The 23,667-nt window shown below is 39.3% G+C and overlaps 1 protein-coding gene across 6 annotated transcripts in view; it reads right to left on the bottom strand.

Moving 5' to 3' along the window:
* Positions 1 to 262: 262 nt before the first annotated feature.
* Positions 263 to 23,667, bottom strand: part of pparg (peroxisome proliferator-activated receptor gamma) — a 42,655-nt gene continuing 19,250 nt past the window's right edge. For all 6 annotated transcript variants that reach the window (XM_014336812.2, XM_014336810.2, XM_005932305.3 and 3 more), the window contains exons 2-9: positions 19,722 to 20,018; positions 19,275 to 19,441; positions 16,307 to 16,445; positions 10,162 to 10,361; positions 7,038 to 7,164; positions 6,167 to 6,360; positions 5,661 to 5,904; positions 263 to 3,122 (exon numbers count right to left, since the gene is read on the bottom strand). In XM_014336812.2, the coding sequence (XP_014192298.1) occupies positions 2,875 to 3,122; positions 5,661 to 5,904; positions 6,167 to 6,360; positions 7,038 to 7,164; positions 10,162 to 10,361; positions 16,307 to 16,445; positions 19,275 to 19,441; positions 19,722 to 20,013 (1,611 nt within the window). In that variant the 5' untranslated portion in view covers positions 20,014 to 20,018 and the 3' untranslated portion in view covers positions 263 to 2,874. The remainder of the gene's footprint in view (positions 3,123 to 5,660; positions 5,905 to 6,166; positions 6,361 to 7,037; positions 7,165 to 10,161; positions 10,362 to 16,306; positions 16,446 to 19,274; positions 19,442 to 19,721; positions 20,019 to 23,667) is intronic.

Genomic DNA, 23,667 nt, shown 5'->3' on the forward strand with positions numbered 1-23,667 from the left:
CTTCCCTGCTTGCTGTTCATATTTGTATCCACAGACTTTGGTCTTCCGGCACAGTGCAACATAGTTCATGTGTTGCAATCTTTCCAACAGGGCGTGTGTGTGTTTGGTAATAGACACCGAGGAGCAGCTGATGTAATGACTGTAAAACAGATTTCCAAGAGTCTGAATGACTGGAATGCCTTTAGGAAGTATAGTATTTAAAAATGGTTTTTGGTGAAACATGTGTGAGCAAGCTTCCAAGACTTTTAAAGAAAAGACAGGCTTCAAGTAAAAAGTTAAAAAATATTTTATTTACATCTTCTTTATTCTGTTTTTCCCACAAACATATCAGTCCACTCTTTTTGTCTGCACAAACAACATTTGATGGATCAGATATAGTAGATTTGGTCCACACATACAAAATCATTTCTTAGCAAAAATTATAACTCAAACCAGTATTTTAGAATCTGAAATAAAACCAAGGCCAAAAAATCAATTGTATCTGACAATTAAAAAAAAGTCATACCATACATGTAATATGTATAATATATATATAATGTTTTTAAAATGACATTAACTTCACAAAAAACAAAACAAAAAACAGCTAAAGATAAACTCTTGAAGGCACAATATGGCACATACACTTTTATTTTTCAGCAAACAGCAAACATCATCATGGCAATTTGCATTTGGTCAGCTCAACAGTTTCTCACAGTTTCTGCAGGCGTCTAAAATATGTTAAAGGCAATAATCTGATTTCTGTTTTTGGATAAAGCTGATTAAAAAGAGATAGCACCTTCACCCTGATGCCAAAACAGAAAAGGACTGTCTGAGCATTGCTTTAGCGTGTGTGTAAGCATTCATGTATTTGTGCGTCTTCACAGAGGTATTGAAGCACGTACACACTGCTGCTGGTGCTGCTTATGATGGCTGCAATTGACCGTGTAGATAAGCTGCACACGAACAACACATACTGTATTGTATGAGACATGGTGTCATATATTCACAGTGATACATTTCTCCTTGAGGCACTTGAAGCTGGCTGTGTTGAACATTCACAATTTTACCCTCGAGCTCGCCAGTAAGAAAATCCCCTCACTTTCAGTTTGTCCCAGACGCTACTTTTGGTGCAATAGGTGGTAGTTTCATATTTAAGTTGGCACCCTGCTCAGCAGAGGGTTCAGGCTCAGCAGAGGCTAAAATGACTGTGCACCACAAGTTATTCACATGCAGACTGTCTAGACAAGATCTAATACTCAGATTCTGCATTTCTTTCCCTGAATTCTGTTTTCCTCATCTTCCTCATCTCTTTCTCAATTTCAGTTAGTCAGTCTGTCTGGCTACATGACTTTATAACCAAAACACATACACAGAGCACAAAGTGCTTAATCTCAACTCATAATTTTAAAAGCAATCTCTTTTCATTCTCTTTTATTGTGCAAAAGTCTTCAGTCACTCTCATTTCTCCATATTTTACTTTGAAGGAGCCAGAGTTTCCTGTAATTTGGTCAAGTGGTCTTGAGCAATTGTTCTCCAGGTTTTCTGAATGTCTTTAGTTTTAGTTCAAGTTTTTCTGTAGACATTGACTGCTTTGTCACTCATTTGTAGTCCAGTCATTATACCTGGTTCTTTTCAGAGGAATGTTTTTGTTTTGTTTGTTCAACACTTACTATTAAGGATTAAAAAACAACAACAAACTGTAAGGATAAGCAATTGTCTACTTTACAGACAAGTTAGCAAACAACCAAGAAAATGTGTCTTTAGTCACTTTGCTACCAGCAGCCCATTGCAAAAGTGCATAATTTATTTAGTTGAATGTATAAAAAATGCTAAAGGTAAGCTTGACAGTCTGACAGGCATAAAATAAAATTCAGCACCAAAGTGATTCCAAGAGTGCTGTTAGCTGAAAGCTTGGCATATCTCAGCAAAGTGTGCAGTATGTCTTTAAAAAAATTGAAGAAACAGAACAAGTGGAGGACAAAGGAAGAAGTGGCAGGCCTAAAAAACAGCAGATGAAATGTATGTTAAGAAATAGGAAAAGACCAGCAAAGACCTGACACAAGACCTGAGAGATGCATCTGCACCTTCAGCTGATCCATCTACTGTTCAGTGAAGCCTCATCAGAAATGGCCATCACTGAAAAAGACTTTCTTAAGAAAGGGGAACAAGGAGAAAGTTTCACAAAAAACGGACTGAAATCCAGGCAACCAGTCTAATGGAGTGATGAATCCAAACTTAAACTTTTTGGTTCAAATCATTGTCCTTGTCAGTTTGTAGATCAAGACAGAGGCACAACAGTGAATCTTTAAAACCACCTGTAAAACACGTCAGAGGCTCTGTCATGGTTTGGGGCGACATTTCAGCCAATGGTGTTGGAGGAGATGTTGTCAAAACTGAATTTTGAGCGCAGAGAATTATGCTCAGATTTTGATCTACCATACAAAGGCATCTAGAAAGTGTTTGATTGGCAATGGTTTTTAGTTTTACAGCATGACAATGATCCCAAACACACTGCCAATGTAGTAAAAGCATACCTGGATAGAAAAACACATGATTGAACATTACCACATTATCATGGACTATTCTCCCCCAGAGCCCTGATCGTAACATCACTGTAGCAGTGTGGGATCATGTTGACAGAGAATGGAAGAAAAGGCAGCCAGCATCCAAAGAAGAGCTTTGAATGTCCTTCAAGAAGCCTGGAGAACTATTCCAGAGAACTACTTAAAGTACACACTCTGTTTTTGATTTATATAACGTATTCCCATGTGTGTTTTCAGATGTTTCAATAAAACTGCTAACCTACTTCTTAAATCAAGGGTGACTCAAGACTTTTGCACAGCACTGTATTTTTCTTCACCCCTTTCTGTACTTGTCCTCTTCTCCTGTTGAATTCTAATACAAGTCCTTCATGATCTCCTGCAGCAACGGGTGCAAACACATGTCTATCTCTGTTTTTTTAAGCAGCTGGATGAGATGGACGTGATCGGTGACTATCTGACGCAGGTCTGTCATCTTCTGGAGCAGCTTGGCAAACAGCTGCAGAGAGTCTGGATGGTTTAGCTTCAGCTGCAACTCCAGTGAATGAAGCACCGTCTCCTGAAGCTGCTCGATGGGCTTCACATTCAGCAGGCCTGGCCGGTCTGGACACATTACAGAGATAAGGAGGATAAATGAGAGACTGACCACAATATATCCAAAATCCATTAAAACAGGTAGATGAAAATTTAAATTGGCATAAGAAGAGAAATAAAACCGATAGAAAATGACCTAAAGTTTAAAACTTACGTTGGATGGAGAGGTGCAAATAACTAAACATTATCCACATTCACTGGCAGAAAACATCTCAGTTTAAGTTAAGAATACTTATCTCGATTTCAAGAGATAATATTTGTCATTTAGGTTAATATTTAAATAAAACGTTTAATTTTAATCATCATGCTATCCAAGGTCAGGTTTTTATCAAGCAGCACTATAATAATCACCAATACTAGACTAAGCAGTTAGGATCTGTTGACATAAGAGGGTGAGGCTCAAGTGTTCACAAGCTGGTCTGATTTGTTAACATTTTAGATTTTAAACCCTTAGGTCCCTGCTTGCTTTACTGTGATATTACTAGAACAAAAATGTTTGTTAAAAGATGTCAAAGTTGTATAAAAACGACTCGACTGAGTGATTGTTAGTTGCTCATGTGGTTGCCAGTGAAACCTCACCTTTTTTTTTTCTTTAAGATACAGTGAGTCAAAATGTTGTCATCAACATGCAACTTGCTGTTTGTAAATCTCCCTGCACGTGATGCAGTTGCTGTTTACTGCCGTTCTGCTAGATTCCCTTCCCAAAAACATCCAATACATCTATGAGTGGGCCGAGGCTGGCCGGAGATAGTGTGTTAAACACAGAGAACTGATAACTTGGATTTACTTGGAGCAGCTAACTATGTTAACTATGTTACTTTATATACACATGGATGTAAATTAAATTCACGTTGTCTGGCAGAGGCACAGCGATAACATGAAATAACCTTGGAATCATGATTTTTTTTTTTTAAATATTTAAAATAAAAAAGTATTTTTGTTTCATTTTTGCCAAATATTGAGCTGAGAATGGGGTCGCCAGTGTTGTATTTGTTTAATATATATCGGTAAGGAAACAGGAAGCGGTTAGCTTAGCTCTGTACAGAAACAGAAAGGCGTAAAAATGAGATTGCACAAGTGGTTTTATTGGTAGGTGATCATGGTATTCTTACTGTGCTAAGCAGCTGACACAGTAGTGCATTAGTAGATGCTACATAGAACTTTGCAGACCCACGTATGCGTGTTGTAGCTACCAACAAGGGGGCAATGTCACGCATATGTGGCGCACGCTTAGTAAGGCTTGTAAGGCTTAGTAAGCGTCTGATTGGCACAACTATCACTTGTGCCAATCAGACGCTCTGACATGAACATTTACGACCAGTTTGGACTCACCAGTTAACCTAGCATGCATGTTTTTGGGCTATGGGAGGAAACTTGTACAGGGAACCCTCCACACAGAGAGGCCCAGGGTGACCAAGAGGTTCAAATGACTACCTTCTTCCCGTGAGGCAACAGTTCTAACCACTGCGCTGCACCACCCAATGTGACCAAGATTTGTAGTGGAGTCAACCATGTGTTAAAAACACTGAACTGTGCACTGCAGCTACTCTCGGTGCTGGCTGATCTTTGATGGGTTTTCTGCATGTGTTAAAGACAATTTTTCTACATACACTTAACGTATTGCTACATGCTGTTGTGCTTTTTTTTCTTTTTTCTTTTTTTTGGGGGGTTGCACACATGCAATAGCTTCCACTGATTACATTTTCACAATCCCTCTCACTGTGTAGCCAGCCATGATTACCTCAATAAGGAACACTGCCAGAACAGCTATTTCTCCCTGCTTCCAGCTGTTACGTAAAGCAAGGTTAAGCTGTGTGCAGCATCACTTTAATAGACAGATATTAACCGATAATGGTGTCAGTCCTGTTAACTCAAAGTCTAAACTCAGACTACAGACGTTTTAAAATCCAAGCCAATTTTGAAATTGTTTCATCGTGCACATACAGAAAACAATTATTAGAAATATTAGGCCAGAGGGAGCAATGTGAGTGATCTCATGTGGTTGCATTTCTAGACTAAAATGGAGACTGTGGTGCAATCGCTTGCTGTAATGTTAGCAATAGCTTGCAATGAGAAAAAAATCAGGCGGCTAATAAAATCTGGATGACAAAGTACTTGGGTCGATGTGGTCAGCAAGGGTTATTTATTCTTGAACGAGAACCCGAGGCAAGATTTTAACTGTCAATAAAATCTGTCGACACCATTAGCCGCCCCCAGGCTAATCTTATGTATGCAATCATGCTCTTGCCATATATGGAAAAACGGTTCATTCAACACATCAGTCCAACAGATGCCATGTTAATCATGTCTGTATACCTGCAGACACTTTCTTTTATGAGTATATCAGCACCAATAAAGTGCTGATATACTCATAATCAAATCTGAACTCTAAACGTCCAACAGTGGACGCAATGAATCTGTGAGTGTTTTAGGAGGTTTAAGATAAGTGCTCCAAACCATTCACATATCCAGATTCCTCCTCCGAAGGTCAGGAGAGGTGAACTGGGGGCAGATAGTAAAAGTAAAAATATTAATAAAAACACTCACCCCCACTGAGAATGATAACAGCCAGAAACAGGGCCATGTCGCTGTCGTCCAGCTCCAGCGTGTTAAACTTGACGGAGAATTCAAACTTTGGTTCCATCATTTGACAGAAAGGTTTCCTGAGACTCTTGAGGAACTCCCGCGTCATAAAAATCTGTCCATAGGAGATGAGGGTCCCATCTTTGTTCATCAGAGGCGACATCATGATGATCAAAACCTCAATCACACCGTACTTCAGCAAAGTAACCTGAAAATAAAGAACACAATGACTGTATCAAAATCTGGCAAGATCTTTAGTTTAGTAGAAATGATAGTCGGGTCGTAACTTCATTTTCATTCAAAATCTAGAACTGCAAGCAGCAATGAGCTTCGCTAACCATTATGTCGACTTATTTACTTTGATCATTTTCTGAATTGAAATTGTCCAAAACTGTTTATTTTAAAGTTGTTTTAGAAAAAATCTTCCACAACAATCAGGACCGAACGGATGAACCACTGATGAATCTCACCTGATCATTTAGATCCAAATCAACAAATCCAGGGATACTTTTGGCAAACTCTGTCACTTCTCTCACTGCTTCTGCTGAACGAGACTGACAGCTCTGGAAGAAACGCAGCTCCACAGTGTCTGCTTCTCCCTGTCCACCGAAGACTGCCATTCTCATAACCTCACTCTCTGACATTGGGCGCGTTTCCGTGTAGCCTGATACCATGTGAGAGAAGGTACTTAATTTAGTTGGAGGAGTACAAGAAAAACAGAGAAGCTAACTATATAAGAAGCTAAGAATAACTTAAGAGTTAACAGATAATTGCTGAATTTTGTGTCTTTCTAGATTTCTCAATCCTCATTCATCTCCGTTTTTCTGCAAGACTTTTAGAAAATAACAATACAATTATCGACTGATGAAGAGAATATGACAGAAGATACAGTGGTACCATTGAGAACAGGTAACATAATTTATCAGCACCAGTAAAACTGGACTTGAAAAATGTAAAAACAGCACTTTTCTCCCCAGAAAAACTAATGCAATGAATTGGGGTTAATATGTGTGCTTTAATAATTATCTTGATTATGTGAAAACAAAAAAAAACATTGACAACACTGGGTGAAACTGGTAAATGAAGAAGTTTGAATAGTTGGGATTTTCATTTTAAGGAGCTTGTCGGAGTTTCAGCCTTTGTTTTGTATATTTTGAATTGCTATTACTATTAATTCCAATGTAAAGTTTTTTGTTAATGTGGAATAATAGGAACAATATCTTCTGCATTGCTGTAGCTAATTGCATTCCTAAAACTAAACAGAACAATAACAGACAAACAACATGTTTTGGACATTGCAACAAAAGGTGTTCTTTAACAGAGTAATTTGATACTACCCACCTCCGTGTACAGGTAGAAGAGCGGAGGTCTGGTGCTGCTGCTGCTGGAGCTCTGGGACTGGTATCTGCTTACAATTAATGAACTGCTCTCCTTCCATTAGAGACTTCATGTCGTGGATGACAAAAGGCTACAGGTAGAGTGCAAGGAAAATTTTGGGAGAAGGCAGAAGAAAAGGAAAAAAGAAAAGAAAAAGAGAAAAAATTAAGTTGATTATAGGTCTTCTGAGGACATTTAGTCTCATCTGTATGATGAGGCACATAAAGAAAGTCTCAGCTGCAGGCCGACACAGAAAAAACCATCATTTCCAGGTATCTGAGCAAACTTACGCTTACTTTAGTAAAACTAACATGCACTGGCCTGAAACATGAATGCTGCTATTCACACACATAAATCTTCACTGTAGTGGGAATAGAGGGAATTAAAGCAGGAAATTCTCTAGAAGTTGTGAAATGAACAACCCATTTCCTGCGTGAGTGAATGAAACTGAGTGGGGGGAGTGAAATGTCTTTATGTGCTCACTGTGCAGGAATCTGTTTGTTAGTTTTGTCTTTACACAGCAATTGCATGTATGTTGTTCAGTGCAAGCACAATGAGCGCCTCCATTTTCTTATAAGTGCCAGCTTTCATAAAATTTCTTTCAACACACTCAGGATTGCTGCTATAAACATATAGGCTAAACAAATATAGTCTATATGAAGATACCTTTAATCTATTTGTGCGACTGCAATGCTACGTTTTAGCATTTGCCACTAGCAACATTACTAAATGTGCAAAAAGAAAAAAACACTATACTGGGTAGCTTTGTTGGAAGCTAAATTGAACTTGTGTGAACATTATGTATAACAAAGAAATCAAACCTCCATTTTATCTGAAGCACTCATACAACAAGGTAAAATAATAGGTATCTTGCACAGAGACATTGTAGCTCAGTTTCCAAAATAATTGAGCAAAACAATGATGGTTTTCCAAGGTTAAGGAAAAAAATCGCTTCCTTTATCTCACATGGTGTGTCTGGAGTTCCGGTGCAGTTAAACACTGATTACACATCAACTCATATCAAGGTTCTGCTTGTTAAAAAATGTAAATATTCTACGAAAGTTAAAATCATTGACTCCCAATTTGTTTTAGGAGGATTGCTTTGGTTTAGTAAATAACCAAGCAGTCCCTCAAACAAAGAGATGATTTGGTGCTATTTGGCTGCAATCACCACGATGAACAGTCATAACAAGCAGACGAAAGAGATGCGGCGCAACCTTGAGCTGAGAGTTATCCGAGAACACGAGTAAAAAACCCAAAACTAAGAATCTCCTTCTACATTTTAAGAATATAATACGCTCAAAGTTTTTAATCCACTTTTTTATTCTGTGAGGGAAAAAAATCAAAGAAGATGAAGTGATCAGGTTTCACAGAAAAGCCTACAAAAACATACACATTCACAAATACTGGAAATATCTTCATGCTGATAGTTTTTAAGCATGTTTTTCATATTCTCTATAATTAACCGTCATTTGTCTGAAAACAGACAATTGAATTTTTGACCTCCAGTGACTCATCTCACATCTTGTGACACGATCCTGTGTTTTTATCGGTTAAAACAAACTGTCCAGTGTGCACCATGGGCGTATTAGTCAAACAGCATCAGTACCAAGAAAAAGAAGAAGAAGGAACAATGGTTACTGGTACACACGTAGAGCATATGCATGTAGAATTAGCTTTTTAATTTTTTCCGCTCCACTCCTTAAAGCCCAGCAAAACCAGTATGATGACATGGCTATGCATCAATGTCAACTTAAAATTACATTGGATTCTTGCAGATATGTTGGTCTCTGCTGATTGGTTGGAGAGACTAAAATCAAATCCCCAACTGAAACTACTTACAGTTGGAACAATGAATGATAATGCAAACACAGCGTAACAGGCTGACGGTACTATCTGATATCAAACCAACTCCATAATCTTCAGATCACATATGTATGTCTGATTAAAGAAATGTAGTTGCCACACTCAATGTAATATTACTAGTACTACTATATGAATAATACACAGACAAAGCAACTTCACATATAGGAATAGCGGCATCATAAGGAGAAAAAAGGGAGAAAACTGATAAATTAAAAGCAAAAATAAAATAATGCAAAGTGGATAAAAATATTCACTTGAGATCTATTTTATGTTCTGCTTGCATGCTATTTGATTAGGTCTCTTTGGAAAACTCTAAACTCTAAATAGCTTCTTCCATTCAACTTTTCTAAATTTCCAAATGTCTTTATGAAATCATTTGATGTTTTAAGCAGGACTGTCGAAGCCATGGTTGTAAAAGAAAAGACTGCTAAAAGCAACACCACCCTGTTCTGTAGTTTGACCATTGTAACCTGAGATATTTTCTAACAGCCAAGACATGTTGAAACCAGTCCATCCACTTTTTGAGTTAACACAGCAGCAACAGCCTAAATCGCGTCATCTGAGTCAAAACTGAGCGTGCTCACAGGAATTTATGCTGACAAATGTTAAAAGACGTGCTGAGTAAAAGGTTTAAAATACTTAGAGTTTAAATCATATTAATGGTGTAGTATTAATAACAATTCTAACTAAATTTAATTCTTGTATAAGTGAAGGTAAAGAGTAATAAAGCATTAAGGCTTTTTCTATGTCCTACTTCTGAATTTTGGTAAAATACTGCATGAAGTTATGGATTTTTCACCCTGGCCTGTTCAGTATGATCTTGACTCTGTTTAATGTCATCCTTGCTTGTGATAGTTTCCAGAATGGGAGATATAAAAAAAAAAATATAGGTCAAATTTGTGCTGTAGATGTCGTTCTTAGTGGAGAAAAAGCAAACAGGAAAGAGAAACTGGCTCAGTAGCTCTCATCAGCGAGATGAGAACGTTCAGTATATGTAGATGGTTGATATATCCCTGGAATGCAAAGACAAGTGAAACCACATGCACACCTGCAAATATCTTATCAGTTCAAATGCTGGTCTAATATTAAGCAGCAGTGCTCATATACAGTTTTTTTCTGATCTATTTTCTGTCCTGAGAATGCCAATGTTGAGCGCTATCTGTCTGCTGATTTTGTACGCATCCGAATCAAAGCAAATGAGAATTTAGAGAGTGCTGCTTACCACGTTGTCTCCGGTCTTCCCAGAGAGGATGGCCCTGGCCTTGGCCTTGGTGAGAGGGAAGTATTTCAGATAGGCCTCGTACAAATGCCGGGCCAGAGCCCTCAGATCTGCTGCCTCCGGGTGCATGTGCTCCATGTCAGATGAGAACTCGGCTAGCAGTTTTTCCTTCTCTGCCTGAGGCATTCGGCCAAAACGAATAGCTGGGAAAGGAAACAGAAGAACACTCTGGTGAACCATGAAAAACAGACATAATCACATGTGCACAGCAAATACGCAAAACCTGAAGCCTGAGTCAATTTATTGGAGTCACGCGACCTCAAAAGTCCCAGTTTGAATTAATACCATTTTGACTGACATTTCGACCTCAAACCACGTGTTACCATGTGCTACTTCACTTCTACAAAACACAAGTTAGGCTGAAAAGTTGAATAATGAATTCAAAGAACATGGGGAACCCTAAAAAATATTTCTAAACTACATTTTTCCTTTAGTAAACTAGCTTTAACAGAAGTAAAACACTATTTATTTGTGTATCAGATTGTAACATCAAGTACAATATGCTCATTCATGTGTAGCCATGTACACATGAATGAATCCCAGCCTTTTCCCGCTCAAAAAGGTCATTTTTGGAAGTGACTACATGTGATGGATTAGCTTACACAAAAATAAATCTGTCTTGTGATTGAAATCCATTCCCTGTTATTTCAGACCAGTTGATAAACAATATTCTACATAAGTAAATGAAAAATTTAAAAAATTGACTTTATTAAAAGCTGGTAATTTTTTATACTTATATTGAAGTCACTGGAGTACAATATCTGCTTAAGTAAAGGCTTTAAATACCTTTTTCATCACCCCATTTACCTTCTGTTAGAATGTTTAATTTCTTTATCACATCTTTAATATTTGATCAATGAGCAATGAATCAAATTGAACAGCTAATGTCAACAGAATTACCCATCTAGAGCAAACACACAAGATTTTACGGCACACTGAAGCACTACAAACCCCAGTGAACAAAGAATGAAATGTAAATGTGGGACATTTCATTTGAGACAGGGGACGTGTTTCTTTTACCTGATATGCAACAACGCCAATGTTAGGTAACTACTCTTTAAACCGTTGCGATGTCACAATATTTTAAGCTTGGAGTTTAAGTAATGGAAAACTTGTCCGAGTTGCTCTAATAACTCAAAGATTTCTGAATGTTAAAAAGTCACATGAGTCATATGACTCATGGCTTCTTCAATGAAAGGGAAAATCCAGTGGCATCAAAAGATGACAAATGATTCTGCTGTGATTTTTGAGGTGTGTCTTATGAGGCAATTAGAACATTTTGTTGACTCTGATATTGTGTACGGACCGATGTTTTCACAGCTCACAGAAAGATGAGTCGTTGGTTGAATAGGTATTTATTTTAGGATTCAGCTGAGATAAATATATTCTCTTGTAAATGAAGTATTGAGTCTCAGTGGGACTACCTGTATAAAAAAAGGTTAAATAAAATAAAATATAATAAAAACAGACCTGAAATGTAACAGCTTTCATTGCATTAATGTAATTTTCACAGAATGCAAAATTATTTACCTCCTGATAAAATTATGTGTATTTTATGCCCCTTAACTAAATATATTGATTATATTTCATTTGATCAAAAATATACCTGTATAAAATTATCTTATATTACTACATAATAAAACAACTGTAAGTTGTTTTATTATGTATGTTGTATTCTTGTACAGCACTTTGGTCAATGCTCCTGTTGTAATTAAATGTGCTATATAAATAATTAAACTAAACTAAACTAGAGTTGCATTGCACTTTTCAAATTTTATAGTCAGCCTCTATTTTATGCTGAATGTGACAAAATGTTTTACAAGCTGACAATTTCTCTGAATACTACGTGTCAGTTTTAGACTTTGTAACTTTGTAAAGCAGTAAGGTCTGATATCTGTCAATGAATATAAAATGCAACCCATGTTTTGTAAAATTAGAAACAAAATAAAAACAACACATAAAAAAAAGACAAAAACCCTGCAAGATGTGACTTGTGAACCCCCACAGAAATAAATGGTCCACTGGCGGCTGAAAGCAGGAGGTAACGGCACATCTATCTACCAGCATTCAAGTGAATGCTTCCCTTGCCCTGCTGCGTGTACATGAAAGCAGCACTGTGGTTGTAACATGGCTGATGTGGATGTCTTTTTTTTTTTCTTCTAAGAAATCTGACACCAAGGTGTGACCATTCTTTTTCTGTTAGTGGAAGTCATTATTCCTTATTTCCATTTCATTCCCAGCTCTGAATTTACTGCAGTGTGTACGTGATTATGTAATGCTGACTGCACACCCTAAGCAAATGCATACAAACTAAAGTGGCTCTACCACCGGGCACCGCGCCCACGGCAGTGACACAGCAAACTGGAGAAATCAGTTCAACGCAAGTCAATCATTGATTAAACAAAAACCCACACAACTCCAGCTATACCTATTACACCAGAGTGATATCAGAAAAGGTGGAGGTAGAGAGAAAGACGCAGAGATAAGCAACAGCAGAGTAGAAAAAAACATATATCTATTGATAGCAGATGCTCATAATGTTGTTGAATTTAAGTCACTTCTAAGATTAAAGTGTGACGAGTCCAGCCGACTTTTGCCATGATGATTGACAAAACCTTTCATGCTAACCGGCACCAGCAATAAGGTCATTAGTTAGATAAAGGAGACATGGTTTAAAAAAAAAAGCTTGAATTAAGAACCTTTTGGTCATGAAACTGTGAGATTGTAATTACTCTGACACCCAACTCTTAGAGATAAGATCACATCTGCGTTAATGTGATGTCGTTTTCAATAAACTACAGTTACAAGCTGCCAAGTAGGAAAAGCCTGTTTCCTCAGCCTCTGAATCCAGCACACAGATGCCACGCACCTATGCCAGTGTTTTCAGTGATGAATTGAATTACTGAACCATTGTCAAATTTGTGCAGCATCTTCCTCGGGGTCATGCTGTAACGCTTTGACTAGAGGTGGTATGTAAACCTAGTAGGTGATAAACCTGTTGTAGAAGTTTGGATATAAAATCTGTCCCCACCTTTCTATGCCTACCTAGAAAAAAAAAACACAGCAGATAATTTGGCTTTTACTCATCACAGGGGCAAAGCTTTAGGACAGTGGGCAGCACAGTTACAAATGACTAACATGTAACAGTTACCAGACTAATATATATGAGTTACCAGGTGAGCTTCTTTCAAGGGATGACTTAAACCTGTTCCTGTTCTTACAATCGGTGTATTTATGATGGGCAATGGCTGAACTGGGGAACTTATTTGGTGGAGGTAAGCTGCTATGTCTGACAGACTGGACAAACCCCAAGATGGCCTGCCCAAGGTAGCAAATAATCAAGCTATGGCCTCAGTCTTGGTAAAATATGCCATTTCTCACTATTTAGGTTGCATCTGCCCACATATGCAGTCTATGGTCAGGATTGCCTCCTGCTCTAGCCCACTGGGTAAGTAAGCTGTGGCACCTCCACCATCATCTACCACTTCATTAAAATCATTCTTTTTTCCCCCCACCTTTTAATATTCACCTCACTCTTCAGAGTCAAGACTCCTGACACCAAAGAGGCATCAGGCTGTAATAAAATTTATTCATCAACTTTTTAATATTTACTATTAGAGCAGAACTAACAAAACCACTAAATGCAGCTAGTTTCCTTTTTATCTGGAATGGCTTAAGTTTGTAACAAAACCAAATGAAGAACTATCCACAAAGCAGTCTGTTTACATGTGCTTTAAATGACTACACATATAAGAAATGACTAAACTCCCCCGGTATGTTACTTTGGTTTGTCCCTGGGCCTCGTAAGCAGGTGACTGAATTGCTTTTACTTACATCCTGTTAAAGAAACACTGAGTACTGTTAACATATAAATGTATATATATATATAGACACACTCTTTTAATGCACTATACAACAGAATTTAAGTTGCGAACAGTTCTGATTAAGGCTTTCTTTTCAACTCTGGTAGATGGCCATCTCCTCTGTGTTCATTCACCTTCCAGTCTAACTGCCCCTTAAAAAAAGTGCCACTTAAAAAATACTTAAGTGATTCCAGTATCAATCATTCAGAAGGTTTTGAGCTCCTGGTCTCCATTACAGTGTCATACTGTTTTTAACACGCTGCAATTACAAGCTGTCAAGTAGGGGGGAAAAAAAGACTTCTTCTGGATGCAGCACAACGATACCGTGCAAGCATGCCAGTGTTTCCAGTGGTTTGTCTAATTAAGTCTTAAGTGCAGCCCCCATTAATTTACCTGAGAAGCAGGATTATTCTGAGCTCTTCAAAGATCACCTTGTTTGCTTTGAAAGGGGGAATTCTGCTTGTTTCTAGAGCAATATGGCCAAATACAAAAAGGGTAAGCTTCAGCAAGTGCAAGGCCAATGACAGGGCAGCAACAACATTAGTGTTTGATAAAAGTTGTATAATTTACCATCATGCTTTTGTTATTTCCTGTTCTGTCAACTTCTTGCCCACTTGACCACAGAGTTCAGTGTAGCCACACTTCCACTAATGTATGAGAGAATTTCCTGTCGCTGTCATTGCTTCTTTTTTTTTTTAAACCAGTGGTTGTGCAACAGGCAAACCTACTTCATCAGAGTGCTCAAATCTGTGTTTGCAATCGACAGGAAAGCTATTATTTTGGTGGTGTTACAGCCACCAAAATAATGGCTAATGCATGCTCACTATTTATTATAAATTACATAACCCACACACTTTTTTCAGTGCAAATGGGGAAGCGATCTTTGTGGGAAGCAGGGCTTTCTGACTTGTCATGATTTGCAGAGTTATTTTAATTTTACGACCTCACCGAAGTGAGTATGCTACAAGTGCGGTGAGGAGGGAAAGAGCCATAACGTGTCCAACCCTAACAGGTGCAACAAATATAACAGGAGAATCAGGAAGACATCAATCAAACATAGCCAGAGTATACTTATTTACTCACGAGGTTCATAATGAAACACAGCTGAGGAGGTGGAGTCAGGTGTGCTTGTTGATGCTCCTGACTGGACAACAAAAGCTAACAAAACAAAACTATTCTAAAGCGACGGATGAAAGAAGAGATTTTTTTTCTTTTGAAGTAGACGGTTTCTCTGCATATTGTACTTTTGTGGAGTAGTTTGCAAATGGTGAGGTCATCTAAGAGCTGTTTACTTGTATCTCAGTAAAAAGCTCTACGTACAAATGTCTGGTACATGAAAGGCAAACATATGTGTGTTTTCATTTTTTTCTAAATTGTACATGCAGTTTTTAAAAACTTAAAAACTCTTTTAAAAAAGACCCACTCACGTGGCTGATGTACAAACTTAGTGCACACAATCAGCCAAATGCTTGTGCGAATAAAACCGAAGCTGGCAACTTTTCACACATTCAAACAGCAGCAACGCTGACAGAATTGCTATAACACATTTTTGATGATATGCAGTGAAAACAGTCAGGCTGTGAGTAGCATGCCTCTGATAGGTGTGCTACTCACACCTATCATATCTGTCACTATCAGGCCTTTGTTGAATAAAGCACAAAGGCAGGTCAAAATTTAGAACTTTTGATAGGCGTTATAGTTAGCTATACACCAGAATCTCATCTTTGAATTTCTACTGTGATATGAATCAGCTGGGGGGTGGCGGGTACACACTGCGCGAATGATGGGAACTAAAACATGAACCAAGATTTGCAACAATGGCCAAAGACCACAGATGAAAGAATTGGCAACATCTAAGACAGTGATATAGATTTCTGCACACATTACTATGACACCTCAAAGGCTAAATTGGAAGCAGTGTGGTCAACACGCATCTGCGGCTCTCAAAGGGCATAAGTACTCAGTCCGAGAAGAGGCGCTTCCTGAACCTCAATTTCAAAGAAGAATCAGTCTTTTTACCTACATCTGCTTATTTATAGACATATAAATAGGGGGTTTCATTCCTGTCTGAGGGATGGATGTGAAAATGAAAAAAAGATTGAATGCACAGAAGCTTCAACTTTTTTTTTAGTTCATATTTGAGTTTAATGAAAAATACGACCCAGGCGTGCTCTGACTGTGTGCAGACTGTCATGAAAATGTGTGTATGAATGCCACCGGCTTACCGTTGTGTGACATCCCGACGTTGAGGCACTTCTGGAAGCGACAGTATTGGCATTTGTTACGCGACTTCTTGTGAATTCGACAGTGAAGATCACAGTGATCGTACACCAGCTTTAACCTGATGGTGCGTCTGAAGAAACCCTGTGAAAAAGAGGAATACGATTAGTACACACGTAGTGACTTCAGTCCTTATGGTTGCTCTGCCTACTCTTTTTCAAATAAGCCCTATTCTAATGCATATTTTTATCCCTTCATCAAAAAGGATTGAGGGGCATAAAAAAGTTTTAACATTTCATTTAATAATTCAAATTCTGAATCAAGTTAATTGCTGGAAAAGTAGCTCAACGCAGTGTCTACTGACTGACAAATACTGATAAGACACCTGGCTCTTTCTAATCTGTATGGAAGCCAATGATTGGGCCAACAAGTCTATTCAAAAGTTAACTGTGCAAATTTACACATTATGTCTTCAACCTTAGGACCAAAGAAGCTTATCTCACCTATTAATGTGTAGCCATGGTCAGACTTATAGTATACATTCCTACACCCTGAGCAGTGTAAAAGGAGAACAAATCCTATGGGCTGCAAATTTCTGAAAGGCGAATTTTCAGTGAGAATAAAAACTGACATCAGGACTTTGTCCGAAGGCTTTTCAAATAAGCATCTACATTCCTATGATCCACAGATGTTTCTTTTTTAATCGTAGGTTATTTATAGAAGAAGGAAGTTAAAAGGGGTCAAGACTCCACCTCAATAAAGAATGTTTTCTGTTTTAAAACAATTAAGTGTTTGCCTGCTTGGCTGACCCCCCTCTTCTTGTGAGTCTCCCCTGAGACATCAGCAGAACAATAACTACTCTCCCTCACCTTCATTCAGCCCCTGACGGAACAGAGTGACAGCTTATGGCGGCAGAAAAACAGAGACCCTTGTTCCGCAACAGTGTCAAAGAGCTTCTGTTTTAACACTGTGGTGGAGTTCAAGGTGACTGTCAGCGGTCGTGTTCTTTTTGATTGTTTTTACAATGCAAGCTGCAAAAAAATATACTGTCAGCATTATGTCGTTCAGTACGAGTCCAAATTTTATAAGAAAAGCTGGTCGTTTGAATAAATCATGCGTAGCTTGCGGCTCTGTTCATTCTTCTAGGGTGGTAGGGTTTAAGCCAACCAAAAACAAATCCACGGTTACGATCCACTGGAAGGACGTTTGTGAGGCAGGCAAACAAAGTGAGTCCACGAATTAGTGAAAACTCTTATTTTGAAAAAAGGCCCCCTTCTTTGATCAGCCCTTTTTCTCACACAGTATTTCATACTGAATGAATATGGCATGACTATTTTCTTGTGTTCATAAGGACACATTCACCCTTTGAATTTAGTCATTTGGATTATAAATCCATCAATAACTGTCATGAAATAGATATGCGGGTCTGTAAGTTTACTTTCACGGTCTGTATTCACATGAAGCTGTTCACTCCTTGGAAGCTTCGTAGCTTCACCTTGACGAGCGATGAGGGCACCGAGGCCACTGAGTGGTATCAGTGGCCTTGTAACAGTAAGCACTGTACTGTGCACTGTGTGTGTAAGAATAGAGACGAACATGTCTATAGAAAATAGACTCTGCTACCCGTGGAGGCAAAACCTCACTAAGACTAAATTTGGCTTGGTAGCTTGTGTTTACTACATGTGATGTCAGCCTGAAATGAAGTTAATCGTAATGAACAAGGAATAAGTCACCTATTAAAATGGAAAACTATTAAACCAGCATAAATGAGCCACACAACCAGTGTGGCGCGGGCTGTAGTGTGGGCTGTTTTATAATTACACTCTTTAACAAAGATAAATAAATGATATTAGGCAGAAAACAGCACAAAATTTTTATTTCCTACAAAACTACAAAATATTTCAGCTGGACTTTTCCTAGTAAGTAAGCAATATATAGTAGGCCTCTTGTATTGCACTTTGAATCATACTAGTTGAATCATACTACTCAGTAACAAGCTGCTGCATTTCAGTTTCTTTTTTCTGTGAAAGCGCCAGAGTGAAGGTTTCTTTTCAAATTAGTTTGATTTCAGACGTGCAAACGCTTCTTGGATCTAAACCAAAAGATGCACAGACAGGTCTGCCGATTCTGAAAAATCCATCTCATATGTGTTTGGAGAAAAATGTTCATGTTTCTGTAATGTGTCAATATTTCAAAGAAAATGGAAATATTTCTGAAACTTCACCCACACTCTATTAGTTATTTATACTCTATACAGACAGACAAACAGACAGAGAGTTTAAATGGGTGGCTGTCTGAAGAAGCACACGCCTATCTTGAGCCCTCGCTGAGTGGAAAATGTATGGGGCTTGTGGTTAGAGTGGCAGACATCAAAAAGATGAAAAAAAAAGCACATTTCTCTCCATGCATTATAGAATTATTTATTCCACCAACAAGTTTCACCGACGGGTGACACACAGTGACAGAAAAAGAGTGGCAGAGAGAGAAAAGAGCTGCAGTAGAAATTGTTACACCCATTACCATTTCCTGACACGACTTGAAAGTAGTATGACTGCTGATTTATAATCATCTGAGCATTACTTGTTAAGAAAAAGACTTAACGCACTCTCTACTGATATGAATCATGATTTAACACATGAATCATTTCTGTGATGATTGAAAACCATTTAAAAAAAATCCTCTCTAAAACTGAGCAAAGATGGAGCGCTGCTTAAAATGTATCGACTGATCCACAAATTGACTTAAACATGAATCGTATCAACCGCTGTGTGCAGTTTAGTAAAATTCTAACCAATGACAAACCTCAGTGAAGATTGTTTTTGTTCTAAGAACACGTTGAATATTTAGAGGTTTTAAACCGTTACCTGGACATAACAAAAAACAGGAATTTAACGAAGAGATTACGAGACGATCTGAAATGTTTCTACGCTCATCGGCATTTTCATCTTCCCTTGTGAGATCGTTCAGCCTTACCTTGCAGCCCTCACAGGCGTGGACGCCATAGTGAAACCCTGACGCTTTGTCCCCACACACGCGGCACTCGATGTTTAGCGCTGCCGCCGACGTATCGTCTGGGAGCTTGGATAGCACGGGAATATCTGAGTACTGTGGAGGTGACTCGGGCTCCAGCTTGATGGAATCTGATCAAGAAACACCATCACGCAGAAAGGAAGACAGACAGAAAGCACACAAAATTCAAACTTCACCTCTTACATCCATTTAAAAGTTCAGCACTCGGTTGCTTAAACCTTGCTTCTATAAATCTGCATCCTGTTACCCATAACTGCCTTTAATAGTTACTCTGATGCATGCAGCACATCTCTTAATCTCAGTCTACATCTCATTCAGGTCACCGCTTGCTTTGTTACACCTAAAGTATATTTTACATTTATATCATTCGTCTCTGGTCAATGTGCTTACTGAACATGTCTGGTTGTGTCCTGTAGCTGTGCATGTTTGTGTAGTCCATGTTGGTCAGGTGTTCTTCACTCTGCGGTGGACTTAGGTCATAGGCCACGCCAGCGGAAGGGATGGAGGATACAAGCGGGGGAGACAGGGAGGAAGGGATGGAGGAGGAGGAAATGGAGGCGTAGTCAAACGTGGACAAATGTTTCATTTCGAGCGAGTGGGAGCTGTCCTCCAGCTCTGGCAGATCTGCTGTGTTCAGACTGAAGCCAACAGGCCAGGCCAGGAGCTGCTGGGTGTCCACCATGTCTACTGTAAGAGAGAGGAAAGGCAAGTATGCGAGTTAATTCAAAAATCAGTTGCCAGCTAAATTTAACTTAACATAATTAGAAAAACAATAACCACTGAGAATAAAAGGAAGCAGAAAACTGTATATGAAAATAAAAGCACACGCAGACAAGTCCACATGCACTGTTGTACAGTTGTTAATAATTAAAAAGGACCTCTCAGAAAAATTCTAAACATTTGGGCGTGCGCACACACTCCATTAAAAACACTACAAGGAGTACCCGTCGTGCTTTACTTCATTCCTGCAGTGTGTCTGTTATCTAGTAAACAGGGAACACTGATTGTGTCACAGGCAGTACAAAATGAACTCTGGCATTGAGGAACGTCTCTTCTGCTCAAAACACTGCCTTCCTCTGTTGCTGTTTGGGTGCTTGCTGTGCGATTGCCCAACCACAGGACACACAAAGCAGGCCAAGGATGCAGGCCTTTAGCTTCGGCAACTTCTCTGGTCTTAAGGACTGGGTTGGTGGTAAAAACTGAACAGTATCTTTTTCAACTTCTAGGAATTTTACTTTTCCTTTGCTGAAGATTTTATCTTGTGCAAATCTATTAAAGGAAACAGTTGGTGTTTACCACTATTTTTCTAATTGATAACTAATTCATTGGAATGTTTTGTCTGTCTCTGCATACTTTGAGACTGCACTTTTTCTGCATCTTCAGAAAAAGGTCAGAGAATTAAATTATTTTTTAAAAGGAGCAACAGCAAAAAACAAACAAACAAACAAAAAAAAAACCAACTTAAAAAAGGTGCATTTATTGTTTTCTCTTTGTTGCACTTGCCAAAGTACAGCAGCCAGGAGTATGATTTCGCATTTTGATGGGTTTCTAATCATTGCTAACAGTTACATGGGAAAAAAAAAGCTTTGGCTACAATGACAAATGGGTATGATCCACGTCTTTGTTGGTTCTTAATGTTTTTTCATGGGATTTGTTGACACTGAGAAAACATTTTCCTAAGCAAAGTGTGCAATCTCTTGATTTCTACTGAAAGGCTCCCTCTGGGTATTCAGCTTGTTGTTAGTATAAATAAATTAAAGTTCTTGTGTCATTTCAGTTTCTAATGCAGATGGTCAAAGATTGGAAGGAAAAAGAAAAGCCCAGATGATCAAAGTCCGCTAGTCCGAGGTTACTGCAGTCCACATGAAAGCAAACCACATACGAGCCTTTATAAGCCTGGCTACCTTTGCACAAGGCCCTGATGTAATGTACAAGTTGTAGAATATGTTGTTTTTAGGATGTAGGCTATTTAAATGGCCTTCCCAGACAGTGGCTCTTTAAAATGAGCCACTCATATGGGTTGAAGTTTGTCCCCCTGGCAATTATTAAACCTGTAAAAAACAAACAAACATCGCTGTATATCAAAATTATGTAGAACATTACTTTCTCAGAATGGCCTACCTGTAAATCTAAACCTTTGCCACCGATTTAATGACATGCAAATTCATCCCTGGCTCTGCGCTGCAGCATTCTTATCACTGCAAAACAATGTCAAACTGCTCAACAGCAACCGACAGCAGGTCAAAATGCTGCCATAACGCATCTTTTAAGATGAAACTGTTTCTGAAGAACAATTAGCGTCCACTCTAAATCGCAGTATGAGAATGATAATGTATTAGAAAAGCAGTATTTATGGAAAAAATTAGACTTTTGCAGACTGTTGCAAACAGGTTACAGGTTACATGGGTTTTTTTTTTACGCTCAAAACTGCGGTTTCTTGAATGTGTGTCTTTTGAAGTTTTCATTGGTAAAGTTCCAAGTAAGCTCACAAATAAAGACAGGAAGTCATTCTCTGAAAACCACACCCGCTGGAGGGGAAACTAATTGGCACCGCAATAAGCCACCGAGGTCCACATTTCTATGCTCGCATTGTGGAAACGTTCAGCTAGCTAAGGATAGTACAATACACTTGAGTGCATTTATGCAACGCTTTTCTAGTACTAGAGACCACTCTTTGTCCAGTTGTAGAATTAAATATATTTATTTGAAAAAACAAAAACAAACTATATACACACACACACACACACACACACACACACACACACACACACACACACACACACACACACACATATATATATATATATATCCATCAGCAGCCTAAGCAGAGAAGCCCAGGCCTCCCTCTCCCCGGCCTCCTCCTCCAGCTTATCCGGGGCCTTCTCCCAGTGGGACATGCCAGGAACACCAACCCCAGGAGGCGCCCAGGGGGCATCCTTGTCAGATGCCCGAACCACCTCAGCTGGCTCCTTTCGATGTGGAGCAGCAGCTGCTCTACTCTGAGCCCCTCCCGGATGGCTGAACTTCTCACCCTATCTCTAAGGGAGAGGCCAGCCACCCTTCGGAGGAAGCTCATTTCTGCCGCTTGTATCTGCGATCTCGTTCTTTCGGTCACTACCCACAGCTCGTGGCCATAGGTGAGGGTAGGGACGTAGATCGACCGGTAAATTGAGAGCTTTGCTTTTACACTCAGCTCCCTCTTCACCACGACGGACCAGTGCAGCGTCCGCATCACTGCAGCTGCAGCACCAATCCGTCTGTCGATCTCCGGCTCCCTTCTCCCATCACTCGCGAACAAGACCCCGAGATACTTGAACTCCTCCACTTGGGGCAGGAACTCATCCCCGACCCGGAGTGGGCACTCCACCCTTTTCCGGCTGAGAACCATGGCCTCAGAAAAGCAGAGATGACATTCTGAGGCCACCAAAGTGAAAACCCTCCGCCACTTGGCTGCGCCTATAAATCCTGTCCATAAAAATTATGAACAGAATCTGTGACACAGTGCAGCCTTGGCGGAGCCCATCACCCACCGGGAACGAGTCCGACTTATTGCCGGCAATGCGAACCAAGCTCTTGCAACGGTTGTATAGGGATCGAATGGCCCATAGCAACGGGCCAGACACCCCATACTCCCGCAGCACCTCCCACGGGACACCCCGAGGGACACGGTCGAATGCCTTCTCCAAGTCCACAAAACACATGTAGACTGGTTGGGCAAACTCCCATGCACCCTCAAGTATCCTGGAGAGGATAAAGAGCTGGTCCAGTGTTCCGTGACCAGGACGAAAACCGCATTGTTCCTCCTGTATCCGAGGATCGACTAGCGGACGAACTCTCCTTTCCAGCACCCTGGCATAGACTTTCCCAGGGAGGCTGATATATTTATCAAAATCAGACATTAAAGGTTGATTGGCGGAGGTTTATTTTGAGATCTGGTGGCAGCTTCTGTAGTTCAGCTCATCAACCTTTACCCTCTATTGATTATATACCAAGTGCCCACAGTGGGGTTTTTTTTTTGGTTCTTTCAGTTTAAATAAAGGTCAGAATTTCAGCACAAAAGTCTTACGAGTTTAGAAAACAGCAACAGTTTAAAGGACTGCAATGCAGGAACCTACAGGATCTTGAATGGACTCCTGATTCTGGTTCAGGGTCGTCACTAGAGCGTATTAACTGGAGGGTAACCAACTATGACATTTGGCTCAAGTCACTTAGTCACTTTGGTGTTGCCTATAAATACATCAATAAATAAATAAAGAAATGCACTTGTACTCACACAGGCTACGCCCAGAGGTTGTAAACTAACAAGCACAGCGATACCCATTTAAAAGAGACCATT

This window comes from Haplochromis burtoni, unplaced genomic scaffold (genome assembly GCF_018398535.1).
Source record: "Haplochromis burtoni strain Fernald_Lab_line unplaced genomic scaffold, NCSU_Asbu1 Contig_156, whole genome shotgun sequence".
NCBI classification, from domain to species: domain Eukaryota; kingdom Metazoa; phylum Chordata; class Actinopteri; order Cichliformes; family Cichlidae; genus Haplochromis; species Haplochromis burtoni.